The sequence below is a fragment of the Parasteatoda tepidariorum genome, chromosome 8 (genome assembly GCF_982258835.1).
Source record: "Parasteatoda tepidariorum strain Cologne lab strain chromosome 8, Ptep-v5.0, whole genome shotgun sequence".
Taxonomy (NCBI): Eukaryota; Metazoa; Arthropoda; class Arachnida; order Araneae; family Theridiidae; genus Parasteatoda; species Parasteatoda tepidariorum.
This window is the reverse complement of record NC_141762.1, coordinates 37,893,284-37,917,591: the sequence shown is the minus strand read 5'-3', so window position 1 is coordinate 37,917,591 and position 24,308 is coordinate 37,893,284. Positions and strand designations below refer to the sequence as shown.

Here is a 24,308-nt window from a genome sequence, read left to right as displayed (position 1 = left end):
TAAAAGTTTTGTTTTTTAAATTAAATTATCAAATTTCAGCATATAAGATTATACATTTAAATAGTAACTTATACAACTAACGATAAAAAATATTAAGATCAGATTTGCTTGAGTATAAAATTATTCTTTGTTTACTGAACCAAATTCATGTAAGTTTGAGTGTCTGAAAACATAAATTATCAACATGTGGAAGAAAAGCCATAGTGAGACATGATAAAGCCTTAACATTGCAGTATATAAAGACTTATAAAAAAATTTAAAAAATGTGAAACAATTACAACGTCACCTTTGGAAACTTTGACAAAATCTATAAAACTGTACAACTCAAATTGTATTGAATTTTGGATATTCGTATCTACACTCCAGTGATCCCGACTATTTTCAATTTAAACAACAAATTTAGCTTATACAATTTGGATGACAAATTGACACATAAATGTAAACAGAGGTTTTCTAATATGAACAATATAAATTCAAAATATTTTTCAAGATTATTCCAGATTCAAAATATTTGTTAAGATTGATATGCATCAAACGCATTTAATTCTGGTACTATCTGCAATAAGCTATCCTAATATAAATGATTTGATCAGAAGACATCCGATTTGAAAACCACTTTAATTAACTTCTAAATGACGATTTAATGCTTATTTTTAAATAAAAATTTCAAGTAATTCATTTTATTAGCAATAAACACTATATTTTGACTTTTGTTTTATTTTTATATTACTTATTATTCCTTCACTGCCAAGACTTTTATGAAAATATGTGCTACTTCAGAAATATCACATTCAATCAAAATATTTTTTTTCAATTTTAATATGTTTTAGTGTTTTGGAGAAGTTGGAAATGACACGAATATTTCCTTTACTTTCGAAGATGCCTGTCTATAAAAGCAAGTGTCTTCGGTTTACTTTTTATTCAGGACACAGCTCAAACTGCGTGTTTAAGAAAACGGACACAACTCAAAAGGAATCGAAAAAATGAATGTTCAGAAAAATAGATACAGCTCGAAATGGCTGTTTAAGAAAATGGACACCGCCATTTAAGAAAATTAGCCTAGCATTTTGTTTCTTTTCTCTAAGTTCTCTTAAAATTTTTCACGTTTTAGAGAATAATTTAATGGATCCGTTAATATATATGTCTATTTGCCTATCTCGCGTAGCGAATGTTTTTTAAAAATTAGTATTTTTTCCAAAATAACCTACATAAATATTAATCTAATATGTTTTTAAAAAAAATCTCATTTAGTCCGAAGCATAAATAGCATCAATAAATGGACACTTAGCAAATTCTTATTATATTTTTCAACACGAGAAATTTTTAAGAACTAAGTTATTTATTAGTACTAAGTATTATTTAAATTCATTGCAAGGATTATACTTTTTTTCTCTCTTAGATATTAATTTATTACCCTCTCTGAACTAATAATATAATTGTTACAAGTTTTTTGATTTACTTTTTGTAATCTTTGATACCTTAGCAAAATATCTAAGTCAGAAAGAAAGAATGAAAAATTTCTTTTCTTTCAAGACTTAGGAAATTCACTCAAAAATACTGTTGTTCATTAAAAATCATATAACAATAAGACCAAAATATTTTCAAAATAGGTTTTGCAAATGAGATACAAAATTGTTGAAAAAAAAAGATGTTGTTTCAATTGCTATTTGAGTTGCATTTGTAAAGGGAAAAATCAAAACACAAGAATATACAGAGAGGGTGCAAAGATTGAAAATTCATATTGACTCATTAAAGCTGACAAATATGTACGAGAGTATTAAACATGTCACATTTTGTGTTCCCTTTTATGCTGAGTTTTCTTTTGACTGAGTTTTCTCTCTTGACAGAAATATTCTGCCACAATTATTTGTTATCAATTGTTTCGTTGTTGTTGAATGAAATGAAAGCTGTAGTAATTTACATTCATATCTCCTACACTGAGTAAAAAAGTATGTTCAAACCTACCAGAATATAGTAAAATTTACCTTGTTCCTGGCTCTATAAGAACACCAAAAATCTATTTAATATTTACCGAAGTTTTTTAGTCATGATTTTGGTATAATTAAGAACAAAGTATAGTTTTTTAATATGTTATAGAATTTAATAAAATTTTGGTAATTATATCATGATATTAGAGAATGGCATTGAAAGCAATTATTCTCTTAACTTTACTTTAGTTCTTTTTATTTAATATGAGGTAAAAAGAACTATAATTTTGAAAAACGGAATTTCCGGTTCACCGTTACCATATGAGCGTAAAAAATATCAAATAGTTTAAATACTGTATATTTTTGATTTTATTACAAAAAGTATGTTTTTTATTTTTTTTTTCACCTAAAATGTCACTACCCTACAGTACAGTAATTTTACCAGAATTATTTTTTCCATGTACAGCATATTAATAATATACAATTAACTAATATTTATATTAACTAATATTAATATTATTATAACAATTAACTAATATTTATATTAATATACAATTAACTAATATTTTCTACCGTAGAAAATTCTGTCAGAAAAATCTTTGATTAGAAACTGATTTTTTAAAAAATTATACGCAGTTGATCCGAAACTAAAAGTGTATCTCTTAAATATGCGCAATATGTACATTCTTAGTATATGTCAATATAAAAACAAGCGACAATTCAAAAAAAAACTATTTAATAGAACAATTTGGAATTATGTCCCCCTTCCCCCACAAGAGGCACGAGGGAAATATTTGCAATCTTCTAATAAAGATTACGATACAAATGTTATTTATTCCTCATAATGCTATTAAATCATTCATTAATTTGTTTCATTTATTTATTTCATTTATTTATTATTTTTCTTTCTCTCACTTAATCAGTGAATCAGACAACCACTCCGTCATTTATTTGTTTATTCATGCATTTATTTTGCTAGATTTTAAGTTATTCAATAAATTAATGAAAGAATGAAAATTTAGAAACATTAATTTTAAAAAACATATACTAACAGTACAAGGTTGTTTATAACTAAAATTTTCCCATGAAAAACAGTTTAATTTAATGATTTGACCGAAATCATAAAGCATACATGCAGATGACAATAACATAATTGCGTTTTTTTCAAATTTAAATATTTCTTTAGTTAATCAATAATAAATTTCGAGTATTGAGGTGAAAAATTTTTTAAAATTTTTTTTTAAAATCATGTAATTTTGATTTCAAAAAAATGTTATTTAAATGACACAGAGTAGAAAAAATCTCAAAAACGTTATGCATCAGACATTTATTTCAAATTTCAAATTTTCAATTTAAATATGGCAACATTTATTTTAAGATTTAATTAAATTTTTTAAGCCATATAGTAATTTTTTCAGAAGCAAAATAATTCATATCCTTATTATTTAAAAATTTAAAACAGTCTCAAAATATTTTTAATAATTATACAGAAATTTTGAACAAAATTTAAGATTTTTACCTATTTTGTTCGAAAGATATTATGCATTTTAAACTGTTAAGTCTTTCATTATATTGATTTTTTTTATTAAAATGTAAATAACGTTGCTATTAAATAAAACCATTCTTGCATTTCCGAATTTTTTTAAATTACTTTCTAAAACTCCTCAAGTAAGAAAGTAAACTTGAAATATATATATTATAAGAAATTTTTTTTTATTAATTACTTTATCAAAATGGATCAATGCAGTCATTAAAATAAACAGAAAAATTCAGCAGTATTAGATTATTATTTACGTAAGGAAACAGGTATGTAACAGTAAGCTTGTATATGGGTCATTCTCACGAAAACTGTCATTTTTCAGTTCATAAAATCCCAAAAAAGTAAAGTGAATAAAAAGCTCTGAAACTTTTTATATTAATAGAAATGTGTAATGGCATTATAAAGAAAGTATATATCCTATAAATTATACTTAATATTTAAATTAATTATTTTTTTAAATAATTAATTTATAATTAATTAATTTATAATAATTAATAATTAATAAATTAATTTAATAAATAAATTAATTAATTTAATAAATAAATTAATTAATTTAATAAATTAGTTTATTAATTTTTTAATTTATATTTCAAATTAATTAATAAGTAAATTAATTATTTTCACTATTTAAAAAGTGAGGGAATGACACTAATAGTGAGGGAATGATATTTTATTTTAATACATGTTTTTATCTAAGTTCCATCTACCTAAAGTTCGAAAATGATAACATACTAAGTATATCTAATATTTATTACAATTTAGTCTTATATATTTAATAGTTTTTACAGGTTTAGGAAATAAAATATTCTGGCACGATTGAACAAAAAAAATTTTTATAATATACTCTTCTTGAATAATTCCCTCACTTCAGCGTCATTCCCTCACTTTACACACTAGTGAGGGAATGACGAATTCAATAAAATTTAAAAATAACAGTTAGGCCAAATTAATTTCTGAAGTCAATCACATACAATTATATTCATACAGGAAAGCAACATATAATTATCAACTTTCTCGATGAAGTTGTATTTTATTTAACTCCAAAAAATGACATGAGGGAATGACAAATGTAAAAAATTTTACCTGGTTTGATTCATTCAAATTTATTCCACAGCAAAGCTTCTTTAAGTTGAAGAGGGAAACATACTGCAATTTTGTTCTATGATGCCAGTTGTTAACTTCTGAAGTTTTTATTAAAATATTTTTATTCTAAGAAGATTGCAGGTGATAAGAACATTGTTGTGAGGGAATGACGCGAAACACTGGGGACAAAGCTTAAAATAGTGCTGTGTTAATATTTTTTTCAGAATTTAAATTTAAAATTGATTTTCTGAATTCTATATTTCAGTATTCTGAAATAAAAAACATGAATTTGAAAAAAAAAATTTATTTCAGAAGCAATTTTTTTCTTTTTCTAAATCAGCAATGGGGACAAGTGAAGGAATGACATATTGGTATATTTTAATTACCTAAAATAAATAAAAAATAAAAATTGATAATTTTTTTTTATTCTTTTGTTAGCTTGCATTCTGAAGGACACTTTCCCTGAATTTTTTTTTTCGTAAGCTGTAAAACAAACATAAAATATACTGGGGACATGAAAATGGCTGTTTTTGTGAGAATGACCCATATGATGCTTACTTAAGCGTATCAGATCTACGGAATATGACATGTAGATTACTGTTTAAATACATTTGAATCAAAATTATTTTCAAATGAAAAAAAAAAAAATTGTTTTTGAAAATTTGATTCGCATTAAAATTAGTACGGTCCTTAAAACTTTTTTCATTTGGCGAATAATTAAGAAGAAAAAAATAAATATTCATAAATTTGCATTCACTACTGTGCTTAATATTTCCAAATAAATAAATCTTATAACGAAATCAAAAATTTCGAAAGTTAATTAATTAATTCATTAACTTTCGTTTGAAAATTAAGATTTCAAATTAAGTTTTCAAATTAAGCTTTCAAATTTAAGTATTAAAGTTAACCTTTATATATAGTTTTCAACTTTAATATTTTTAAGGACCATATGAACCCCGTAATTAGCTTGATGCATATAGGAAATTGTTTTGAATATTTTATTTTCTGCATACCAAAAATCTCATTTTAAGAAAGGCAACTTAATTACACTTTTTAAAAAAATTCTGATTTTCAAAGCAATTTGAGAGACATCTTTATCGGATACATTTTTAACTCACATAGTAACGAGTGTCAAAATTTAACTCTTTTCTAAAACTTGTGAAATAAAATAATTAGCAAATTAAAAATTTGTTATAAAAAAAAGACCTTCGATTCTGATTGTCTAAGCTTCATTGCTTATTGAAGCGCAAACCTCTTAGCACTTGATGTACCAATGTGGAGACTTTCAGAACTCTGATTCTGTATAAAAAGGTTTTCAAACTGGGAGAACATCAAATCACTTCTACATTTTCTGATATTATACGGAAAACAAAACCTTAAAACTTCAAACATGGTAAGCAATTTTAAAATACTAATATAATTAAAAGTAAATTCTTTGAAGCTCACTAAAACTCTAAGTTTTGTTAATTTCGCTTTTCCAAATATATTTGCTTTCTGTATTGTATATAAATTTGTATTAAATTGATTTGTACAAAACTTTGAGTACAATAAATATTTAATTAAAATACCTTTAATATCTTTGCCTAATTCTTAATCAAGTTCATACATCGATTTATTTTTAAAAGAAGTTGATATCATTTAATAGATGGAGATAATACTGATAATTTTCTCAAACTTAAAAATTTAAAACCTCCTACCTTGACCATCTGCACAAAAGTAAATAATGTTTCATTTATAATATTCTTTCTTACGTCCTATATTGAATTCATTCAATATCATAAAATTAAGGTGAATAGGTCATTTTAAAATTTAACACTATTATTAGCTAATATATGTTTTACAAAATTAAAATAACAATAAATCTTAAATTAAAAATAATACGAAATTTAGAATAAACTATAAAACACTGAAAAACTTCCTTGTTAATACGACATGTTACTTAATAAATTTGAATAAAGCATGGTTTCATAAAAAAAGTATTTTTAAAATTGCAAATTTTGTTTTGCAATTAGCTGCTTAAGTGGCAATGAATAAATTATTTAATATTTTGAAGCTACATTTTTGCTTTCAGTAATATAACATCACTCCGCATTTTCTATGCAATATTTTGTTTTATTTTATTTTATAACCGTCGTTAAACAGCAGACCCAATTTTGAGTTTATGACTTCCAATGTTCAACTTTGCAGCCTTGTAATTTTGAACCCAATCCAGAAGACAAGGGAACTCCTCTGTTAAGTATTGGGAGAAATTTTGATTTCGTGGAGAACTTTTTGATGGAACTAACCCGCATTTTCGTTGCATGGGGATAAAAACAGCGGAAACTTACCATGGTAAGCCTGACTGCTAGGGGATTCTAACCCTTTATTCTTTTTTCACTGATGATAGCACTGGCCGGTGCGTAGTCCCTATCGACCAGCCATCGATGGGATTTGAACCGGGCTTACCTCATTGGAAGGAGAACGCGCTATAATCTGATTTACCACGATTCTCAAGTACAACAATTGTAATATTTTGATACATCCTAGACACTAAATTGCATTCTTTATAAGCCCATACCATTCAATATCTGACTAAATCCTTACTAACAGTCAATGGATGAATATAATTTGCTGTACTTTATGTTTATTTAGCAATTACATAACAATATGTATCAGCTCCGTCATATTGATTTTAAAAAAATTTCAGGAGTACTTTGTAAAAAAAATTGTAAAAAAATTATCAAGGTTAAGAGAATTAGAAGGATTTATAAGAAAATCAATCATATTGTTATAAACCCGTGGTAAAGCAATCTGTGAAAAACAAACTATTATTTGTATAGCTTTATTTTCTTCTACTAAAATCAATTTTATAAAGGAGTTTAAACTAACCATACGATTTTTAAAGGATAAAAAATCTATTTATATTTTTTGAAATTTTTCAAAATCAATTTTTGTTTCTTCAAAGAAAATTATTTTAAAAAAAATTGTTAATGATATTATCATCAATATTAGAAATAATGTTCAAAGATGATAAGAGTGTGTATAAGATATATATTTTTATCTATTAAAATTCGGATTTAGGAAAAAAATTGAATTGTTATTGTTTTAAATTATCGCCATGATTTGTTTCAATAGTTTTATACTTATGAAAGGTTTCTACTAAATAATATCTATTCATAGACCGATCTTTTGATTTTCAGGAAAAAAGTATCTATAAGATCTTAATAAGGGAACCAATTATAATTAATGACCTTTTCTTACAGAAAACTGCGTTGATCTTGATTTCCACTATTTGCATTTTCTTACTCATATCTGATGCAATGTGCGATCCGGAACCGAAGCCTCACCATCATCATGGGCACCACCATGGTCATGATCACCATCATGGACACCATCATCACCATGGACATCATCATGATCATCACCATGATCACCATCACGGGCATCATCACCACCATGGTCATCACCATCATGAGGGTCATCATCACCATCATGGCCATCATCACTAAAACAAAATATTATTCATCCACCTTAAACAGATTACCTTACCATTACCTCAAATTCAATTGTAAGTCTATTGTCATAAAATAAATGAAACTGCTGTAAAACCTGAAGCATTAATAAAATTTTCTATTAGACCACTTCAGTTTTCTAAATTATCATCAATAAGTTATAATAGATTGTGGATTGCAATATGCGACTTTTTCATTCTCAATTGTTTTTATAATTCTAGAAATGTTTGGAATTATGATAACAAATAATATAACCCTGATGACAATTTCTGGTGAGTATTTATACCGATTACGTGTAAAAATGAAGATAAGCTTGATTGCGTTCTAAATTACAGCAATATTTGCTTATTGAATTAAATTATATAAATCTCAAGAGTAAACCCCTTACAAATGTATAATAGTTAAAACAGTATAATAACTGAGAAAATATAAGTTCGGTAACGTAGTGAAAGGAAATCCGAAGTTTTAAAGAAGTTCTATTTTCAAAAGAACAAGGTTGAATGAAATGATGTGGAAATTGAAAACCGTTTACAACTGGTACGGTTTAAAAAATCAGAAAGCAAAACTACTTGGTTTTGTATACATTTTCAACTGAGAATGTTTTCAAACAGTAAAACTCAAATATAGCAGGACATTAGAGTTAGGTTATGTTATATTTTTGGTTTAGTACAATAGGGTCGATTTGTGTTTTATGAGCTGAACAGTAGAATGTGGATTAGTTAATCTAGTGGTGCCATCTATCATGAATGATGGGAAATATTAGATTATTTTGTGTTCAGCATCCGTGTGATACTGACATCTATGAGTAAATGAGCTTAGTATTTCAATCGTATAGGGTCACCAATTGCGGAGTATCTCTCTCTCTCTCTCTGTCTAACTTGTTTACGTTTTGAAGTCTAAATTTTCTTCTCCTTTTGACTCTTTATCCCCTCAGTAAATTCAAGATTTCGGCAAAAGCTCCTATCGGGAGAAGATGGAAACTTCACTTTATCTCTATAGGGGCCAAACCACAACTTTCAAATCAATTCCCAGTTTTTTCTTAATTATTTTCTTTCCCAACTGCATGAGAATGGCCTAAATATAAATTTTGAAAATTTATTTCAAGTGAGTCAAGTCCGTCAAGTATTAATTCTCTTAAGTGATAACTTCCATATTTTTTTGCAGAAATTTCAACTCCTTTACTATTTATTTTTTAATTAACAGAAAGCAGACAGGAGCAGAGAATTTATTATGATATAACATAAACAATCTAACTATGCATGTAGTCACAAACAAGCTAACTATGCTTATAGACGTAAACAAGCTAACAATCCATAAAGACACAAACAAGCTAACTATGCATTTAGACACGAACAAACTAACAATGCATATTAACATTAACAAACTATGCATTGAAATTTCCTGTCTCAGAAAATGAAAATAATCACTGTTACAATATAATACACAAACAAATCATAAATCCGAGTTAAGTAAAAGAACGTCGACAAGAAAGAATTATAATTTAAGAAATACGATGAGTGATATTGAGTAGTTTTTAATTAACTTCGCGTTAATTAACATTCTAACTTATACGCACGATTTTAACTGCTCTGAGTTCATGGGTCACGTGTCTGTGTATCAGCGATGCTCTTTTTCTCAATTTGCCAACACCTAATCATACAATTATTACAATGTTTAAAAAAAAGTTACATTCGTATTTTCAATCGAATAAAAACTTTTATTATTTAGGATTAATAAATTTGTTTACTTGCATTAAACAGAAATGTTCAAGCTTAAAAATTATTCTTTTGCAATTTTTGATCTATTTTCATTATTTAAATTTTACGAATAAAACTAAGTCCAGAAACTGTCTGCAATAAAAAAAAACTGTTATTTTTCAAACGTATCTAACAATAATTTTTTTTTTTACATCCTGTTACTTCAGTGACAAATTTTTTTTAATGAACGTAATCTAGAATCGACAAGCGCATTTTACAACTAGCGACTTCCAACTAAGAAGAAGATATGTTTTCTAAAGTTAAGTCTATGCCAAATTTTAAATGTTGGGTGTTCTATTTCCTTGTTTTTCTAATTTCTTGTTTGTTTATTTATTTATTATTTTTTTTTTTGCTTGCTTTGTAACTTTTCCCTACTCTCTATTCTTATATATCCAACTAAGAAGAAGATATGTTTTCTAAAGTTAAGTCTATGCCAAATTTTAAATGTTGGGTGTTCTATTTCCTTGTTTTTCTAATTTCTTGTTTGTTTATTTATTTATTATTTTTTTTTTGCTTGCTTTGTAACTTTTCCCTACTCTCTATTCTTATATATCAGCAATTTCAGAACGGAAGTATTTCTATATCGTGATCTGTTGCGCCAATTACAATCGCTAAGGAGCCAAATGGATTTTAGGCTTAAAACTATTAAAAGGTCTTCTAAAAAATAAGTATTAAAATCAGTATTCTTTATAATGAATTTCAAGTAACGGCAGTCGGAGTTACGCTAAATGAACCTGGAATATAGCTGCTCCATAACCGAAAAAAATATGGAAACTGCGGGATAGATTACTAATGCTTCTGCGCAGAGCAAATATTTTCGCCAAACTCGAATGAAGTTTCTCGCCATACTTAAATTTTTTTGAAAATCTCGAGAATTACAATAATGGGAGGAGTCGAGCATTATCTGCTTATTTTTTCACACTCTCATTATCAACTATTTTCAAAGAAATTTATATCTTATTTCAATTTCAGATTTTAAAATCGATAACTAGAGCAAGACATAGTAAGAAATGAACAATATTTCCGCTGCAGAATTGTTAACATGAACTATATGGTACTAATTAAATGAAAATTAAAATAACTCAGCAGTAATTAGGGTTTCAAAGTGAACATACTCATTCAATTCATCTTTCATTCTAGACACAATTTGCCTCTGATTTAACACAACCGTAGATACAACAAGTCAACAATTCACTAGTTTGCGTTTTTTTCTCTTAACCACACACATTCATAAATAATAACAAAAACAGAATCATTAAAATTATACACACAGATATAATGTTAGAGAAATGAACGCAGATATATGAAAATAATGTTAGAGCTCGGTGAAAAAACAAACGAATATTTGATGTGAATTGAAAGAAAAAATTATATACACTGTTAGAATTTTTATTCTAAAATTGCGGTAAACTTACCGGCATCAGTCTGCTCATCCAATTAACGTTTACGGTAAAGATCCCTTTTTACCTTTACGGTTTTGAAATGGAATGTTTAGAAAACCATGAATACAAAACTATACGGTTTTGTAACCATTTTCAACTAGCATGGTTTCAAAACTGCAAAAGATTAACTGGACATTGAAGTTAGTCTTTTCGTTAGGCAATAGGCATTGGAGTTAGTTGCGGTTGCGTAGTGCTTTTTCAAATGAACCATAGAATGTAGTTTAATTAAATTATCTGATTGCTTCACCTTTAGTAAGAGATAGGAACAACTACACGTTCTTTGTGTTAGGCTGGTGTTGACATCTATATGTGAATGAGAGTATCGTATTCTAATAGTCCAGGATCACAAATTGGGAAGTGCAGGACACTGGAAACTCTTCATGCATCGAAGGGATTGAAGAAATATTGTGGTGTCAAAGCTAGGATTCGAACCCCTGTTCTGTCGGTAATATGAATGAAAATTTATTATGCGTATCTCTCAGCAATAATGTGTATTCAGCTACAAGGAACTAAGTGGCTTTATTAGGTGAACCTGGTAGGTGTGATAACACTCCGGTTGTTTAACCGTATTAGGTGAAAGCAGTCAATATACAGTTTTTATCACAGTTAACTGTTTAATACCATCTTATTTATGGTTATTTGACTGTTTTGTTTGAATATGGTAAAATAACAATGAGATAAATTGTTAGTTAACCATTTTTCCCGAGAAACCCAAAAAGTTATAGTGTTGAACTGAGAAAGCATTTTTCAAAACAGCTTCAATTGTATTCGCCAGCCTTCAAGTTGAGAATAAATATGCCGTACGTAAGTAAAGCTCCCACTGTAGACGTAATTTGTTTTGTATTTAAGTCAATAATTCCACCAGCATCCAATTTCATGTTCTCTTTTTGAGAAATAGTTTTCATGATTTCAACTGTATATTTATCTGAATTCGAATCTTTAATTTTATCCCAATATGCAGCTTCTATGCGTTCTTGGATATTTTTAGCATTTTTTTGGACTTCTATTCCAGCTTTGAACACAAAGGCCAACGAAAATGATTCAAGAAAAATATTGTAGATCATGATAACTGCAAAAACAAAATCCATCCTTAGTCCTATTAACAACATCCAAGAAAAGCAGTTACACAGATTCAGGAAAAACATTAAGCAGTTTAAACAATTTGGAAGTGACATTTCATTGTTCAATTTTACAAAGAATTGAATCATGTTTGGGTAAATGGCTAATAGATTGCTTCGTCGAAAGGATCTATTTAATTCCTCTTCCAATATAGCATTGAGAATAATTAGCAAGTCATTGCAATCTTTATAGAAAGCATATAATGTTACGCTCACTAAAGAAGGATATCCGGATGTCAGCAAAAAGTCACATACAGTTCCAACAAAGAAAATTATTGATGTTAGAGTTTTAGTTCCAACATGCTTGTGAAATGATCAATGAGTCAGTTGATCATTTTGCGAAGATTGAACAGCAACCATAATCAAAGATAGGCATAGAAAACTAAACAAGCAGATGCTGATAACGATTATATTTATTTGTTGAGTTTTCTTGAGGTTATGGCTCGAAATATAAATTTTGATTTCATTTAGTTCTGTTAATATTTTACGAATCGGAGCTAATTGCTTGCGCATTGCAAAATATATGGCCAAAGACAAGGAATAAACCGTGCATATCGACACGCAATACTTAATTAATTTAGGATATATTATAGCATTAACGATAGAGCTAGAAACACATAGCAGGTATGCAAAAATGAAGAATATGCCAAATGCGTAAGATTTAAAAATTTTACCACAATTTTTTGTTTCATTTGCATGCTCAATATCATTCCCGACAAAAGCTAAAGTGTTCCACAGATAACGATGGTTTTTAAAAATTATAATCGACTCTTCATTGAAATATCGAAATCTGCGATTTTCAAAGACTCTTACATGATGGTCTGGCATTTTAAATTGATTTTTAAGTTCTGAAGTCTGTTTATTGTCGCTCTAAATCATCTATAACAGCTTTCTTTATAATTAAATACCTTAAGAATTTTTTTAACTATGTTACCATGAAATATTGCTATCAGTATTTTTCTGTAGCTGTAGATACTGTTTAATCTTTTTTTTATATTTTGAATCTAAAAATCTAATGCTTAAATGATCCTTATATTGATTATAAAATAACCTTATAAAACATAGCATAAACAAGTCGAGTGAGAGTCTTATAAATTATCTAAACCAATAGTAGTTTTCTTTAAATTTGATCAATAGTTTGTCTACTTTTGTCGCCGATTCTTACAAAGTTCTCTTCAAGAAGTTTTACAAATAGTGAGCTATAATTCCTAGCCTAATGAATAGAAAACACTTAATTACAATTTAATTCATTTGTAGTATCTTCTTTTAAAACAGTTTTTTCTTGTCACCACGTAAAACTCTCGAAGCATAGATCACTGCAAAATGTTTCTTCAAATGAGCTGTTTGTCATGCAGTTGTTTACATCTCTTTCAAGGATTTCTTTTTAAAAATATTCACATAACCTGCGCTTAAGTTCTTACGAACAAATAGTTTCTGAATTGTTTTGAACAATTGTCAAATCTTAGTTCACCATCTGTTTAACATTTCTTTATTTCCTTTAGGGTATCAGACGAGTCTCTTTCCAAAATGCTGTTATCCAGTTTCCTCGCTAGACTCAATGCAAATAATTTAGTATGTTTTTTTTTTTTGTTCTATAGCAGGGATGGTGAACCAATGGCACGCGTGCCATTTATGGCACGTGTCACAATATTTTGGGCACCCCATCGATCACAATTGTTATTGCACTATGAATTGTTATTACACAAATGTTATTACATTATGAAGCATATGTAACAATTAAATTAAAATTCACAAAAACAAACAAAATAATAAACAACTATTAATAAAAAAATTAACAATTAATGCTAAAAAAACAATTAATAACAATAAAAAACAAGTTTACAATAAATAATTAGCAAAAAAATCAACAACCCTGCTTAAACTAACATCTTAGAACCTAATATAAGTTATTTGTCATCTAATCTGCAGCAACAGATTGTCACACTGATGTTACTTTAAGTTGAATTACGCCTATAACTGAGACATTGCAAAATGTATTTTTTTTTCAATGTAAATAAGGAGTTTTGAGTTGATAGTATTTAGTATTATTATTTTCCCAATAATCACGAAGTCAAAATTATTTGACGACACGTCTATGACATCATTAAATAACTTTTTAGAAAAAATGGCACGTTGGTGTATAAAGGTTCGCCACCCCTGTTCTATAGTTTTCTTTGTACGCGTAACACTTCATGACTTTGGTTTTATAAAAGTTTCCACAATGTGTGGACTGGAAATCACTCGAAAAGTTATGACTAAATCATCATTTGAACAAACGACTTTCTCTTACTATCTTGACTGAAGCGAAATAATTTCAGATTTATATTTATTTGCAAGTTTTTCTTTACTTCAAGGCTTCATTTCTTATTTTTACAATAAATTTCCTTTTGTTAAAAATATTCTTTTCTAAGAAGTGGTCCAGCAATCCTTAAATGTCATACATTAATCATTTTCAACAAATACACGAGACTTTTTTGACAAAAGCAATATTTGAATCGTTACTATTGATTAATATCGAATTTTCAAGCCACGAAAACTATTTTATCGCGAAAATCTGTAGAAAGTGACATAAAAAGTGATTTTGAATGGCAACAAAGTGATTTTGATTATCACTTAATGAAGATCTTGGTTTTTTTTAACTTCTGTTAGATAGCTATAGGTTTACAATTTAGATAAATTCATTCACCATAATTCAATCATTAAAAATTTATCATTCCGAACTTTAGAAAACTAAAATTATTAATGCATCTCAATTATCATCGTCCATTTTTTTGATTTATGGAAAAAAGGAGCGTTTTTATATTGATTATTGTTATTTTCTAGAATCATCACTTAAGGGGTCGTAGATAAGGAATTTTTTCCCTTTTTCTGGTTACTCTTGTCATGAAGAGGATTTACTTAGAAGTTCCTCGCTTATATAAAAACTTTAATTGCATGATTTTTCAGAAACTATATACTTCATGGATAATGAGATTGGTTTCTATATTTTTGATGTGTCACGTATGGTTCGGATATAACAGCAATTGAGTTGCAGTTTTTTTCCCTTTACTTTTTATTATACTGATATATGTATAAATTCAACCCTCATTTTAAGTAAAATATTAAATAAATTGATTCTAGGTGTAAACATCATTTATGAACTATATTAAATGATAAAAGAAAAATGTTTTTTCAAATCTATATTCAAAAATCCGTTAGTCAAGAAAGTTAATGTCTTTTATTGATTGAAACAAAAAAGTTTTTATGGAAAGTTTCTTTTTATACTTCCAAGTAATGATTGAAAGTAAATTACTGTTTTCTAAGATACAAATATCAGTTGATATGATTGGGTCTTAGAACAATAACGCCGTATGTTAGTTAAGATTGAGCTCAAAGAAAACGTTTCTCGAAGATTTGTCCATAAATATTTTTCAAAACAAGTCCGCTACAGGATACTTAGGTGAATTTATATTTCATTATTAATATATAACTAGATTTTTATTGGTTTCTCTTACGGACAAAAGAATAATTTCTTTACAAGTTACTTTAACTTAAAATAAGTCGATCATTTTTAACTGAAAACTTTATTAACTCAAATCATAAGCTATTCAGCGGATATTTTCCATTAGTATGAATTACTTTGAACTTTCTTTTCAGTGTAGATCATAAAAAAATATTTCGAAGTATTTATTATATTATTATTCCAATACTTTCAGCTAATAATTGAAAGTTAATTATTGTCAACTACGTAGGGCTGCTACAAATAATTTTTAGTGTCATCGAGCACTTACTATTCTAACATTAACGTGCATTTTTTATGGTAAAGATAGAATACAAAGACAATATTACTCGGTAATTTGCCCATAAATTGTTCAAAACAATTTTCTTTGTGAAAACTACACGTTCTTGAATTTCCATTTGATTATTCTAGATTTATTTTTTTCCGATAATTACAAGAATAATTTCTTTAGGCGTTATTTTTACTTGTGTGTGCTACTTGGAGCTATTACACATGCATTGGGCTTGCCTAAGGTTCGATACAGAGACTGGTCCAAGCTACGACAAGCATACACTTTTCTGATTTTGAAGAACCAAAAAATAAACTATCCTGTTGTTGAAAAACTTCTAAAAAATGAAGGGAAAAAAATTCAGGTGTGCTATAGATTTTGTGTATTTTAGTAAATTTCTTAAGTCTCTCTCTCTCTCTCTCTCTCTCTCTCCGTTTCACCTTAAGTTGGCACTGCAGGGAAGGGTAGGAAATGTAAAACTCCGCCTTAGAAAAGTAGTTCTTCGCTATTTTGGAATTAATCGCAGTTTAGATGCACATACACATATAAATAAATGTTGCATAATAAGAAAAGTTTATCTTTAAACATGTATTAGAAGTTTTTCATGTTTAAATGTATTTAACTTATAAATACCTTCTCAATAAAGCGAATGTACAAAGAAGGAGGAGGTGTCTTAGTTTGGAGATGAATTAGTTTTCAAGGCCAAGGAATTCACGTGTTTGTTATGTTTTTTACACTAGTCAGCCAGCTCTTTCTTGTGCAGTTCTTATTTCGCTTTTTTTTTTCACTCGCATCGCTTAATTGTTCTTTCGTTTCTTTATTAGTTATTAACTGTTAATTTGTTCTTTTTTACTAGTTAATTAATTGTTTGCTTGTTTTTTATAGTTATTAATTTTTTTGCATTAATTGTTAATTTTTTTTTTCTGATTCCTTGTTAGATTTCTTCTTTTTTTTCTTGCTTATTACTAAATGTTAGCATGTTTTTATTAGTTTGTTTTTGTAGCTATGAATTGTATAGCTTGTTTACTTATTAATGGATAGCTTTTTTTCTTTTGTAAGTTTTTAATCTCTAGCTTGCTTTCCTTTTTTAATTATTAATTTTAATAAGCATTAAATTCCTTACTTATTTTTTTATTTTAAGATTTTAAGAATGTCAGAGACAAGACTATCACCGACGAAGATGTTTACGCCATCAAACCGAGGAAAAATTATGAAAAGTGGCTCTCGCAGAAACATTTTAAATGTTTATTCACAACTAAGAAAAGAAAATCCACATTAATATAATAATTAATGTATATTATTAATAATAAAGTAATGTACCGGGATAAATTAACGAGCACTAATCTACGAAAAAAAGTTACATATAAATATCTAAAACAAAGTATTTATGAGCATCTATACATTTTTTTTTTACTTAGATTTAAGCCAAAAAAAAATCTTTATAAATATTATTTTTTAGTTTAAAATTAGTTTCGTTTAGTTAAAAAATCCTAAGAATAATTAAAAAGAAGAGCAGCGCATATTATAAAACATAAGTATGATCTATTTCCTGATCAATGATTTCCTGCCTATGATGACTTTTTCTTCCCCCACAAAACACCAATGTGGGACAAATTAATGCACATTAATCTACAAAAAATAAGTTGCATATAAAAAGAAATATCTAAAACAAAGTATTTATGCGCATCTATGCATTTCGTTTTTTTACTTAGATTTGAGCCAAAAAGAATCTTTTTAAATATAAAATTTTTTGTTGTTTGAAATTAGTTTCGTTTAGTTAAAAAATTGAAATAATATAATTTGCTTTTTAAAAACCATAGTAACAAATCAGCTTACAACTAGTATCTTAAAATAATAATTATTAGAAATGCTCTAAAAAATCCTGTTCTTTTCTGTATTCTGTTCAAAATTTTAGTAAGATTCATGGTTTTAAAAAAATCGGCACTTTGTTTTCTTTAACGCCAATACTGGCCACTTTCTCTCATTTTTTTTGCTACCTCATCCCCCAACCGACTTAAAGAGTAACCCAGTTTCCATGACAACGGCTGTAATCCGGTCTACCTGCCCTTCTCTCGAATGCCAACTTAAGGTGAAATGAAGCACAGTAGTCAGAATCACTTGTCATAATTAATTGGTATTTGTTGGAGAACATCGCTCTGGACCACCTTTGGTAACTCCAACCAATACGTTCCTTACACCAACGTAATATTTCTCGATGATGGCGTGGTTAAAGCGGGTACATCGAACAGGCTTCAGTATCTGCAAATCACCATGATTTTATCGCCTTGAGATGGTATAGGGCACTGGCAGAAACATGTGTACCGGAAATGATTGTAAGATCTGCAGACGTGCCTAGGAGTGACATTTCTGTTCCTTTTCTCTACTGGGGATACATATATCGCTCCTCTTGAGGTGTGGTGTTCCGACAACGACCACCAGCATACTGTCGTATAGTACATATTTCTATCTTCAGCGGTCTTTTTGATGCGCGAGATAACAGTTTTCGACGCTCCCATCACTGCGGTCATAGTGGTGACATGTTGTCCTCCTTCCAGTCGTGTAAAAGCTCGCCCACTATCGTAGGAACTCTAATGATCTTGCTAACATTTTGCACTAAATTATTGCAACGCGACTCTAAATTTCGCAGTTGTATAACCATATTCGGTGAAAACAATAAATATATGATTTATGACAAAGTAAAGAGTATGAATACCTTCTTTTTGGAGTTGATTGAATGTTTTGATTGAATAAAGTAAAATAACAATTAAATAAATTCTTATCTAACCATCATTTCTTTACGAAAAATGTCCTACAGTGCAATAACATTGAAAAGAAACAGTTACAGTTCTTATTAACAGGATGCTAAAACTCGAAAGAAACTTTGAATAACAAAACCTGTTTCACTTCCACTAACGTTTCAAATTTTAAAGTTTAGGGAAAAATAAGTTTGGATATTAATGGAATAAACCATGACATTTCAAATGCTGATTTGGTTTTTCGAAATATTACTTAGTATTTAAGGATAATTTCCCACTACGTAATCCTAATAATCCTGTCATAATTTGTTTGCATTCTAAAGAAGCAACTTTCATCTTTTAAAACATTATAGCTCACTCTAAGTTTACTCTTTCTACATTTCCACTTTTCTACGTTTAATTCCACTTTTTCTACCTTTTAATTTCAAATTACTTATGTAGGAGAACAAGAATTTGCCATGAAAAAGTTCTGTTTTGGTATATTGCCAACCTAAGAACCCTAGTTTAGTCACAATTTAAAATCTTCTATTATGAACATAATTCTGACTTATCTTAGTCCCACTTACGTTCAGTCGATGTATCTAATAGGTCATTACTATTTAATTAACAAGTTCTGTATTCGATATCAGACTTTTCAGTATTTAAAAGTCGTTAAATCATTTGTTCCTTATCAAGTGTTTTTATGAGCTTGTCCTAAATTCTTTATTCAAAGAGAGATTCATGAAGCAATTATTTTAAGGGAGACTGGAATATTTTTTTAAAAAGAAAGAAACCTTTTTTAAAAAGTACTCACATTATTTTTCTTCTTTTGTTTTGTTGTATCATTCAATAATTGACGAGTTCAGCATTTTTAGATAATATTCCATATAATATTTTTTTTCAATGCTTAAAGTTTAGAAAAAATGGTTTTTTAAGTTTTAATAATGAAAAATTAATGTACTTTAATTTTTACATACATAAATTTAAATAATCCAGACTAAAATTATTCTTCCTCATAAGAAAATAAGAATTTTGAAGTAAAAACTTTTTTTTATTATTTTCTAAAGCAATTATGCATCGAATTTAAAAACATTATATCCGAATTCCTGAAAATAAAATACTTCAAATGCATATATTTCACATTTAATGGAATTATCTCTTTTTCTGTTTTATATCGGTTTTAAACTGAAAAAATATGAAGAAGTTGGAAATGAAGAAAAAGTAAACAAAGCATTTACTTTTTCTTGACGCTTTTCACTTTTTCTTTCTCGCTTAAGAGCGAAGTTTTCATAGTGAAGCAGGTTAGATACTTGACATTTTTGATTTTGTTGAAATTTTTAGGATATGCTCTATGCGTAAAACTCTTAGACATGCATTTTATATTGTTGCGAAAAATGAAATAATTTTCTTCTAGTTAAAGGAGTCATAACTGCAGATCTTCAGAAATTTTCAGAAAAACACATCAATTTACATGAAACAATAATTTTTGTAAAACCAGGCGACCACAGTATTGACCATTGTTTTATGTCCTGCTATTTCCACAAAAACTATTAAGACATAAATGCTTTCAGTGGACACGTGCTACAAAGTTCAAAGGTCATTTAAAAATTTTCAAAACTCGGCTTTTTTCTTAGACTTTGAAAGTCGAAATTGACATTGTACCAACAGTGCACCGGAAATGTATATATTTCTGTGAATATATACTAATGAGTGTTTCCAAAAAACATACACCTATGTGCAGTTTCACATTTTGCGTGTCCTTAACATTGACCATAAAGTAGCAAAAAACTGAAATTTTGCAGAATATTTAAAGTCTATAACTTGCATTGTCTGAACAAGTATGAAATTTGCTGGAAAAGTAGCTTTGAATCAAGAAGAAAAAAAAGATCTATAGTCACATATTTATTGTTAATGATTTTAATTTTTAAAAAACATAGCTTTGAGACCGTTACCTGATTAACTGAATATAGAAGCAATCATAAGAAAGCTGTTAATTAGTTTAAAATGTGATTTAGACTCAATAGAAGTAAATAAATTTAAAGATTTGGAATTTTTTGAAATTAATTGAAATGATTATGCTTTTTTCCTCGCTTAGACATTAATTTATTATCCTCTGAACCAGTGTGTTCCAAACTGTGGGGCGCGCCCCCCTAGGGGGGCGCGAGACTGTTGCAGGGGGTCACGCAACTGATTCCAAAATATCATTTTCGAATACAAACCAAAAAAGTCGAATAGGTGTCAAAAAAATTAATCAGAAAAACGGTTATACGTAATCCACAATCCTCGCCGCGAATTTCTCGGGTATAAATGCTAAAAAATCCATCCATACTCTTGCTGGAACGAAAACATCTTGCTTTCCCGTTTGGAACCGAGCGCGAGGAAACACTAGACAAACACTCGGATCATCCCGGGTATTCTCGGGGTTACTCCCGCCAAACTTCAGTAAACAGAAGCAGGCCCCGACAAGGCTTATGAGCCAAGGCCGTCGTTAATTCGACGACGTTAGTGCTCATTACATCGGGTGTGGAACTATCATCAATTGCGCGCGACTGCGGGGTTTTTCAAACTCGGACAACGCGACTACACCTGGATGCGTGCGCCCAGACGAGAGCAGACATGCGGCATTTCGTTAAGAAACGTTGGTTAAACTCGACCGTTTCCACACAGATTGTCTACAAACTCGCTTTGGTACACTTCTAAATTAATATTGAAGTAAATTTCAAAACTGTTATAAAGTATTTTTATTTGATTTAAAATAATAACCCTTTTAGATGGATAAATACGTAACTGGGTTGAAAAGAAAATTGAATGAAGCAGAAGCAGACGGCAAAAGAAGAGGTAGCGAAAATAGCGGAACATCTTCGCAAAATAGTAAACCTAAATGTAGAAAATATGATCCAATGTACTTATCATTTGGATTTACATGTATAGTCATTAATGGCCAAGAACGACCAATGTGTTTGCTGTGTCTGAATACTTTGGCCTCAGACAGCATGAAACCAAATAAATTAAAACGGCATCTCGAAAACGTACATGCAGATCACGTTGGCAAGACAATAGAATTTTTCCAAAGAAAATTGGAGAATTTAAATAAACAAAAAGAAATGTTTTCAAAGACCATGTCTGTTATACAAAAAGCATTGCTTGCGTCTTATAAGGTTTCTTATAGAATTGCTAAATGCAAAAAACCCCATGTAATAGGAGAAACTTTAGTGCTACCTGCAGCTATTGACATGGTAGCTACGATGCTAGGTGAATCATATGCTGATCAACTTAAAATCATTCCACGAGCAGATAATACTGTGGGAAGACGAATATCCGATATATCTGAAGATCTTTGCGATCAATTAATAGAAAAAGTAAAACTATCTTCTCTCGTGTTGCAAGTAGATGAGGCTACAGATGTTCTTAAGGATGCACACTTGATTACATATGTAAGATATGTTGTGGAAACTGATGTTAGAGAAGACATGTTATTCTGTAAACCTATTGAAGGCAATATTACAGCAAGTGAAGTTTTTAATATGATTGATAAATTTTTCAATGAATATAACATTCTGTGGGAGAACTGTGTTGGACTATGCACAGATGGAGCTCCATCTATGGCAGGAAAAAACGCTGGTCTACAGGCACTAGTTCGAAAGGTGGCTCCTCGGGCAAGTTGGACGCATTGCATGATTCATAGACAATCACTTGTTTCAAGAGATATGGGTGAAGATTTACTAACAGTATTTCAAGTTATTATAAGAGTTGTAAATTTTATCAAAAATAGCCCATTAAGAGGAAGGCTTTTCGCAAAATTGTGTAATGACATGGGTTCAGAATATACATCACTTCTATATTATTGTGAGGCACGTTGGCTTTCTCCTTCCAAAGTACTTCAAAGGGTGTTTGAGCTAAAAGAAGAGATCGCCATATTCCTTACTGATAATAATAGAGATGAAGCAAACTTGTTTTATGACACGAAATTCCTTGTAAAACTTGCGTATTTAGTGGATATTTTTCAAAGACTCAGTACTTTAAATAAATCAATGCAAGGGCCTCAAATTCATGCTTTTGTCCAAAAAGACAAGGTTACTGCATTGATGAGAAAATTGGAACTGTGGATAATAAGTTTGAAAAATAATAACTTTGACATGTTTCCCACTTTTAAAATTACCTGTCTTGCAGATGAAATAGAAGAAAGTAAAGTTCTTATTAATAAACACTTGACCAGTTTAAGGGAGCAATTCTCGTTTTACTTTAAAGATCTTGACATGTCCAAATATGAATGGATTAGGAACCCGTTTGTGATTGAAAAATATGATGATTTTGGCCTTACGACAGCAGAGCAGGAAATGATAATTGACTTATCTAGTGACAGCACATTAAAGCAGATGTTTCAACACGAAAATAATATTGTCACGTTTTGGTTACAAGTAAAGGACGAGTTTCCTACTTTAACAAATAAAGCTTTAGAAATTTTATTGCCCTTTGTAACATCTTACTTATGTGAAACTGGGTTTTCTGCAGTAGCTGTCTTAAAGACAAAGTATCGATCTTGCTTAAAGATTGAAAAGGAACTGAGAACCGCGATATCTTCAATGATACCACGGTTTGACAAAATGTGTGCTGAAAAACAAGCTCACCCTTCACATTAAATTTTTATAATGTTGTATTAATGTTGAATTCTATTTTTTGTATTTTTGTAAGATTTGTTTTTATTACATTATATTATTATTTCTTAAAATTGATAATTATTTTTTATGTATTTTTATACATAATATAGTATATTATTTTGTAGCCCATTAAATAAATTACAATATCAGATGAATGTTTATGAAATTGGATTGTTAGAAAAATTAAGGGGGGCACAACAAATTTTTTTCCAAAGAGGGGGGCGCAGGTACAAAAAGTTTGGAAAGCACTGCTCTGAACTAATATTATAATTCTTACAATGCTTATAATATACTTCTTTTAATATTTGATGCCTTAGCAAACTATCTAAGTTTGAAAGAAAGAATGAGAATTTTCTTTTCTTAGAAGGCTTAGCAAATTCATTCAAAAATATTGTTATTCATTGAAAATCAAATAAACAAAAAGGGACCAAAATATTTTCAAAATAGTTTTTGAAATGATATGGAAGATTGTTGAAAAAAGAAGTTGTTTCAATTGCTATTTGAGTTGCATTTGTAAAGAAGAAAAATCCAAAACACATGAATACACAGAAATGGTGCAAAGATTTAAAAATCATATGGACTCGTAAAAAAATGCCTGCCAGAGTATTCAACATGTCACATTTAGTGTTCCTTTTCATGTTGAGATTTTCTTTTAAGGCTGAATTTTCTTTCATGACAGAAAAATACTACCACAATTATTTGTTATCAGTTTTTTCGTTATTATTGTTGAATGGAATGAAAGCTGGTTCATATCTCCAACACTGAATAAAAAAGTGTGTTCAAACCTAC

General features: G+C 28.8%; 1 protein-coding gene and 1 long non-coding RNA gene across 2 annotated transcripts; both read left to right on the top strand.

The window, feature by feature from the left end:
* The first annotated feature begins 5,860 nt into the window (after positions 1-5,860).
* LOC147806087 (uncharacterized) lies at positions 5,861-8,039 on the top strand. Its single transcript, XR_015428581.1, has 2 exons — positions 5,861-5,944; positions 7,794-8,039. It is a non-coding gene; the product is annotated as an uncharacterized LOC147806087 (long non-coding RNA).
* Positions 8,040-21,980: 13,941 nt separating this feature from the next.
* On the top strand, positions 21,981-23,501 carry LOC122270918 (protein FAM200A-like). The gene has a single exon (XM_043050218.3). It carries the CDS (start codon positions 21,981-21,983, stop codon positions 23,499-23,501), a length of 1,521 nt encoding a protein of 506 aa, XP_042906152.3.
* Positions 23,502-24,308: the final 807 nt, after the last annotated feature.